The sequence below is a fragment of the Muscardinus avellanarius genome (genome assembly GCF_963383645.1).
Source record: "Muscardinus avellanarius genome assembly, chromosome: 17".
NCBI lineage: Eukaryota > Metazoa > Chordata > Mammalia > Rodentia > Gliridae > Muscardinus > Muscardinus avellanarius.
The window spans coordinates 28,937,969-28,945,870 of NC_137803.1; the positions used below are offsets into that span (position 1 = coordinate 28,937,969).

General features: G+C 51.0%; 1 protein-coding gene across 3 annotated transcripts in view; it reads left to right on the forward strand.

The window, feature by feature from the left end:
• Positions 1-7,468, forward strand: part of ST8SIA5 (ST8 alpha-N-acetyl-neuraminide alpha-2,8-sialyltransferase 5) — a gene marked incomplete at both ends in the record, with an annotated part of 78,390 nt that extends 70,922 nt beyond the window's left edge. For all 3 annotated transcript variants that reach the window (XM_080714839.1, XM_080714840.1, XM_080714841.1), the window contains 2 exons: positions 4,602-4,694; positions 7,000-7,468. In XM_080714839.1, coding sequence (XP_080570965.1) covers positions 4,602-4,694; positions 7,000-7,468 — 562 coding nt within the window. The remainder of the gene's footprint in view (positions 1-4,601; positions 4,695-6,999) is intronic.
• Positions 7,469-7,902: the final 434 nt, after the last annotated feature.

Sequence of the window (7,902 nt, forward strand, 5' to 3'; positions counted from 1 at the left end):
GAGCCAGGCTTGGGGTGATTGTCCTGCCTCGATAGCCACACAGGCCTGTATAAACATGGCTGTATTATGATTAAAACTTTGGCGAAGACGAGCAATGCACCAGACACAAAACAACACAGCCACAACCAATAATCCCATCAAGGCCTCCAATTTAGCCCATTCCTTTAGATGATTCATGGCACGAGTTATCCAAGATGACAGTCCTTCAGCCAAACTGATGTCCACACGAGTCGAGTTGACGGTGACCACGGCAGTGCGTAATCTCTCTAGTTGGGTTTCAAATTCTCCCGTCCAGTTGCCTAAAAGATAAATTGACAACTCCTGAGACAGGTTAGCGGCTTTTGTAAAGTTTTTGTATTGAACGCTGGTAACACAGAGACCAGGATATTTTCATTCACATCCAAGCTGAGCAAGCTGCTATAATACCTCAACTTGTTCTTAATTTTGGTTAGATTACCAGCAGATTCCCCTGAGCTCCTAAGGGATTTCCATGCTCTAATAGCACAAAAATTTATTTGATTATAAACTTCCAAAGGAAGTCGGGTTTGGTTTTGGGCATGTAGCCCTTGTCCTAAAATCATATCTTGATCCCATTGAGGATTTCCAGCAAGAGCATTAGCAGCAGCCTGATCAGAGGCATATTCTATGTTAAAGGCCTTCCATTTCAAAAATTGTCCAGGGGTGAGGCACGCTCGTGTTAATCCATTTTAGTCCCCTGGCGTTATGCAGTTTTTAGCCAGAGCTTCCACTTGGGCTAATGTAAAGGAAGCTGTGACCCCATACATGCGAACTGATTCTGCTAATGCCTTAATGACCTTAAAATCAAGGGGTTCATAAAAACAAGCACCCTGTGTATCTTGAAAAATAGGAAAGGCCAACGGGAGCTCAGTTCTAACACGTGACCAAACTTGAGGGCAAAAGGAATTATGAGATCCCTGAGTGGAGGATGGTAAGGATGGCGGTGGCCCAGGAGGAGGATCTTGTAAACCTGAGGGCATAGGAAAGTCCGGATCTAATTTAGGCAAACGAGATTTTTTCGAGGCTGAATGAATTGACACACAGGCCATTTGTTTCTTTAACGAACCCTTTTCTTCATCAGAAGAATCAGAAGAGGAGTCTGGCCCTTTAAATTCAGACAAATTCGGATAGAGTGAGGAACAGACAGGTTCCTTTGCTTCACTAACTGCCCGTTCTGACTTATGCTTTTCAGATTTCTGTTCTTTGAGTAACTCGAGGGCGGTTTGCCCTTCCTTAATAGCATCATCATATTTTTGATCTTTTAAACAACCTTTGACCAATTTCCAAATAGGTAGAACACAGGGATTAAGGCTTCCCTGTTGCTTGGCATATTCAAGATCTCGACCAAGCTTTTCCCAACTAGGAACTGTCAGGTTACCTGAGACAGCAAACCATGGAGCAGCTCTGTCACAATCATTTAAAAATTTCTCTAAAGTAGACTCTCTAAATTCTAAACTTCTAGAATAAAGTAGCTCCTGGAGAGCCAAAAAAATTGGATGAGACTGCGAAGCCCCCATCCCAAAACTAAGCTCAAAATGAAATTCAAAAATGGTCCGCTTTGATCGCGGCTCTACCTTCGCGTTTCCGCGTCTGCTTTGACCGCAATTCCACTTTCACTTTTTCGCGTCTGCTTGACCGCAACTCGACTTTCACTTTTTCGCGTCTGCTTTAACCGCAACTCCACTTTCACTTTCCCGCGTCTGCTTGACCACGGCTCTACTTTTCACTTTCCCGCGTCTGCTTGACCGCGGCTCTACTTCCACTTTCCCGCGTCTGCTTTGATCGCAGCTCTACTGTCACTTTCCCGTCTGCTTTGATCGCAGCTCTACTGTCACTTTCCCGTCTGCTTTGATCGCAGCTCTACTGGATTTGCTCTCCCCTTATCCACAGGTGAGAGTGGTTACCCGCATTTTTCGCGGACCCCCCAACTTACCAGGGGACTTACCGGTGCACCTTCCCTGACGACAGCAAGTTCTGAGCTTCACGCACGGGAGCTGTTTTTTCCCCGTACGGGCCACCAGTTGTCGCGTCCCTCGACCAGCGATTAAGACACGACACGAAGCTCTTCTTGCAAGCCGTTTATTCAGGATACTCGTAATGGCGGAATGGCGAAGATCTGCCTCGCGCAGGGCATTATAAACATTAACTCACCCAATCACTTCTTGCCACATCTCACTCACTCACTGGCTCACGCTCGTCAGGTCACCACCACGTCATGTGTTACGCAACCCTAGCCTCCAAATATGGAGTTGCTTCCTGCACAGCCATGTGCCTAATCAAGCTCAGAGGCAGGAAGCCGGCGCCATCTTTCAATGGCGGCTCACCACACCCAAGTACTGGGATATTACAAGTGTGCACCACCGTGCCAGGCTGGATGGCTCTTCTCTTGAAAGATGACTTTCAGGGAGCTGTCCAGGTCTCTGGAGCCTACGTGAACCTCAGTCCAGGAAAGTCAATCTCTCCTTGCACCATGGCTTCCCATTTACAAAGTGAGGTTGATGAGAAGCTTCCTCGGAGTTTGGGGTTGAATGAGATAATGCTGCCGCTGCCAAGCTCTTAACGCTTCTGCATTGGACATACCATTAGTGCCCAATAAATGTCAGCTGCTATTTGCAGGCCTCAGCCCCTCTGCCAGGAATGTCCCACTCCATCTCCTTCCATCCAGCTTTGCTAATTCCACTTGGTTTCCACACTTAGCTCGAGGAGGATCCTTCGCCTCCCGCCGGCCCTGCACTCCTCTCTGGGCTCCCCTGGAACCTGGAGCCACCTCCCAGGTGCCATCTGCCACCCAGACCTGTGACTAGGATCCACTGGGTTGTTTTGCTCATGGGGCCTGGAAACACAGTCCTTTGGTGACAGCGACTGCTACATTAGCCAGAGTGTAGAGTAAAGGGGTGCAGGAGTGGGAGGATGGGGTCACAGGATGCTCAGGACACAGGACTGGGTGGCAGAAGTTAAATCTGGGGCTCCGAGGCCAGGCAGCCTGCATCTGAATTAGGGGCTGTGTCGCCTTGGGTGAGTGACTTAACCCTTCCACCTGTTTCCTGGAGTGTAAGGTGAGGCCACCTGAGCTCCCACCCCCAAAGAATATGAGGATTAGATAGAGGTGTAAGACCTTCAAGCAATGTGGGGCACGCCCTCGCATTTTACAGATGAAGAGTGATTTGGGGGGAAAGGAGGTGATATCCCATGCCAGATTATGTGACTAGGCCACATTCTTTGTCCCCCTCCACCACCTGCCTCCTCCTGGGTTCTCTCTCGCCCCGCTGCCTCAGGTCTGTTGTAGCACGCCGTTGTTTCCTGTAGTTTTGGAGACACGGGATCCTTTCCTCGCCATCCCTGTCTCAGTCCTAGCCGTTTATGAGTGGCAAAGCCTGCCCAGGGCGCCCAAGACACACCCATCTCTGCCATGTTACAGAGGTGCCCCTAACGGATGGTACTGTATTGGCAAAGCGCCCCTCCTTGGGGTCAGACAGGCCTGTGCCCTACCTGCTCCACCCCTTCATATCCTCAGCTCCCTGGACCTCTCCAAATGTGTAGCTTCTTATTTGCAACACAAAGAACCTGATCTCTGCTCCCTAAGACTATCCATGTCTCATATAATCCCGTGAGAGTTCCTGGCATATCATAGGTGCTCGGTAAATGGTAGCTGACTGCACCCCCAACCCCACCTTTAAAGGGAACATTAAACCTGCCTCCCACAGTGGTCTAATAGGGGAGGCATGGTTGTGTTATAAGATACAGTCCCAGGCCTGTTCTAAAGGGTGCCTCTGAGACCCTCGGCTTCTCCTGGATGAAGGACAGAGCCTTCACATGGCTCACAGTCCTTTCTTCCATCTCTGCCTTCAGCTCCCACCATGCCCCTTTTCCTTGTTCTGTGCTGCAGTCATTCCTGGGCGCCTCCTGTTTTCTTGCACCACAGGGCCTTTGCACAAGACCGCTGCCTGAAATGCTCACGACCTCCAAATTTACCCAGTCAACATCCCTTCCTTTTCAAAGTTTATTATTTATTTTTCATTATATAGTATTTGATGTGGAGAATATTTGTATCACAGCATAAGTATGAAGCAAAACAATAAAATGAGTATCTGTAAACCAACCAGTTAATTTAAGAAGCTGAACATTTGTATCCAGACATTCTATCAACTTCCCCCATTCTACCTACCTGTTTTTCCCCAAAGATAAGTGCAACCCTGAATTTTGTGCAACCCAGGCCACATCTTACAGGCCTGGCGGCCAGAAGTCTCGGTGGCTGCAGTGAAGAGGTGGGCAGGGCTGCCATATTCCCGAGGCTCCGTTTCCTCTTCAGCCCCTAGGAGCTGCCTGCGCTCCTCAGCCCGTGGCCCCCCACGCCAGCTGCACGGCGTCTTCTAGGATCTTTCTCTGGTTCTGCTGCCACATATCCTCTCTCCTTCACTGACACGTCACTTTCTCTTATAAAGACCCTGGTGATTGCAGCAGGACCCCTGGCTAACCCAGGGTGACCCGTCCATCTCAGGATCACCATCCCTTCCCTCCCTTCGCCCCCCCAGTGCCACCTGTACAGCGACTGACCTCCTGCCTCCACTGCCTTGTCTCTGCAGGTGCAACCTGCCCCCCATCTCAGAGAAATATGCCACGGATGTGGGGGTGAAGACGGACGTGGTCACCGTGAACCCCAGCATCATCATAGACAAGTGAGTGGCCCTCCTCCTAGACTGGCTGTGCTGTTGTGGCAGCCACACGCAGACCCTGGGCCCGGGGAAGTGGCCAGTCCACATTGAGATGTATTGACTGTCCACAGGAAATGTACCCTAGGTTTCAGACTTAATACCAACAAAGGGATGTGGCATATTACCTTGATGTTTTTATATTACATGTTGAAATGATGGTGTTTTCAATATAGTAGGTTAAATATAAACATTTCTCCCATTTTTTTCTACTTTTCAAAACATGCTTACTAAGCCAGGCGTGGTGGTGCATGCTTGTAATCCCAGGATTTGGGAGACTGAGACAAGAGGATCGTGCATGTTCGAAGCCAGCCTCAGCTACTTAGTGAGGAAGGCTCTCAGCAATGTAGTGAGACTCTGTTTCCAAATAAATATAAAACAGGTCTGTGAGTTTAGCCCTGAGGTAGAAAGCCCCTGGGTTCCATCCCCAGTACCAAAACAAAACATACACACACACACACACACACACACACACACACACAGTTACTAGAGTGTGTGTGTGTGTGTGTGTGTGTGTGTGTGTGTGTGTGTATTTGGTACTTGGGATTGAACCCAAAGGCATTCTACCTCTGAGCTACACGCCCAGTCCTATTTTATTTTTTATTTTGAAACAGGGTTTTGCTAAGTTGCTGAGGCTGGATTTGACCTACAACCCTCCTACCTCAGCCTCCCAAGTATTGAGATTCCAGGCATGTGCCACCACACCCAGCTTACTAGAACATTGCAAGTGGGGCCTGCACTGTATTTCAAGGTCAGGAGCCTTCTCATGTGTGGCTGGGGCAGCAGCGCCCCACCTGGTGTGTCCAGGCAACACTGGAGGAGCCTCCTTCGGAGATCTCGGCACCACACCTGGCTGTCCTCTGCCTGGTGGGCCTCAGGGGAGAGGGTCAGCGTGCTGGGACCCCAAGGCGAAGTCCTGCCATCCAGGTCACATGAAGGGCACGAGGAAGGACAGTGGCGAGGAGAGGAGGCGGAAGAGTTGGTGAACTGCATCAGATGCCAAGAAAGCCAGCAATGTCTTGGTGTAAAGGAGAATCCAGCAGGCAGGGCGAGGCCGCAGAGGGAAGGCTGTTGAGTGTAGAGAGGGAGCTGCCTGAGCTAGGTGGAGGAGGGCCAGTGGTTGAGCCAGGTCAGGGCCAGTCATCCGCGAGCTTGGGGAGGATGTGAGTTCCAGGGAAAGCCCCACTTCCCGCTGCACCCATTGGGCCACCCTCAGCCTTTGGGTTGAGTGTGCCCTCCTGCTCCTTGCAGCCTGGTACTAGATGTTCACCCTTTTGCTTTGCAGTATCTCCTGCATCTGTCCCTGAGCAAGGCTGTACCTTTACTTTCTGAGGTGCATGAGGATGCACAGGCGGCCTTCTGAGCTCCGGTCTCTGTCCTCTGCAATGCCCCTGGGTGCAGGAGTGCAGAAAAAGCAAGGGGTGGTAGGGTAACAAATAGAGGGTGGCCAGAGCCGGTGGTGGTGCATGCCTGAAAACCCAGTACTTGGGAGGCTGAGACAGGTGGATCACAGGTTCGAGGACAGCTTCAGCAACTTAGTGAGACTCCTGTTTCAAATAAAAAATAAAATAAGCCAAGCATGGTGGCGCACGCTTGTAATCCTGGGAGGCTGAGACCAGAGGATTGTGGTTCGCGGACAGCCTCAGCTACTTAGTGAGGCCCTCTGCAACTCAGTGAGATCCAGTTTCAAAATAAAGAATAAAAAATAGGGCAAGAGGTGTGACTCGGAGGTCGAATGCCCTTGGGTTCCATCCCCAGACCCTCAAAAATCAATAAATAAAAATTAAAATAAACTAGCTGGGCATGGTGGCACACACTTGTAATCCCAGCATTTGGGAGGCCGAGACCAGAGGATTGCAGTTTGGGTCAGCCTCAGCTACTTCGTGAGGCCCTCTGCAACTCATTGAGACCCTGTTTCAAAATAAAGAATAAAAAATAGGGCAGGGGCCAGGTGTGGTGGTGCATCCTTATAATCCCAGCATTCAGGAGGCTGAGACAGGAGGATCATGGTTCTTAGACAGCCTCAGCTATCCTTAGTGAGGCCCTTTGCAACTTAGTGAGACCCTGTTTCAAAATAAAGAATAAAAAATAGCTCTGTGCCCGAATGCCCCTGGTTTCCATCCCCAACCCACAATAAATAAATGAATAAATAAATAAATAAAATGGACTGAGGCTACAGATTGGAGGTAGAGCACCCCTGGGTTAAATCCCCAGTATATTTATTTTAAAAAAAGATGGCTGGCCCCTCTCACACTCCCTCACCCTCACACAGGTTCCACAAGCTGGAGAAGTGGCGGCGACCCTTCCAGCGCGTGCTGCAGGTGTACGAGAATGCGTCGGTGCTGCTGCCTGCCTTCTACAACCGGCGCAACACCGACGTGTCCATCCGGGTCAAGTACGTGCTGGATGACTTCGAGTCACCGCAGGCCGTCTATTACTTCCACCCGCAGTACCTGATCAACGTGTCGCGCTACTGGCTCAGCCTGGGGGTGCGCGCCAAGCGCATCAGCACCGGCCTCATCCTGGTCACCGCGGCCCTGGAGCTCTGCGAGGAGGTGCACCTGTTCGGCTTCTGGGCCTTCCCCATGAACCCCTCAGGCCTCACCATCACCCACCACTACTACGACAACATCAAGCCCCACCCCGGCTTCCATGCCATGCCCTCTGAGATCTTCAATTTCCTGCATCTGCACAGCCGGGGTGTTCTCCGCGTGCACACGGGCACCTGCAGCTGCTGCTGACCGCTGCGTCAGGCTGCCCGGCCGATGGAATCTTCTCTCCTCCTCTCCTTCTCTCCTCCTCTCCCTGGGAGCCCTGGCTGGGCAGTGCAGGCTGTCGCTCCCTCAGTAGTTCAGCTTTGTGCTTGGGTTCTGGGCAGGGAGGCTCGGCTTCCTGGGCTCCCCCCTTGTACCTCCACTGGCCAACCGGGGACCCTGCTGCTGGGCCATCCCTCAAATCAGGGCCTGGGGATTGCGAGTGAATAAAGCACATTTCCATGCGTTTTAGCTTCTGAGAGAGCACAATCTGTAGTGGCCTTGTTACAGCTAACGGCGACCGTAGGGAGGAAGGACTAGAGGGAGGAGACAGGACACGAGCACAACCAAGATCTAATTCAGACCTTTGGGTTCCTGACTTTATTCCCAGGACTCAGCCATGAATTTCTATCTAGAATCTC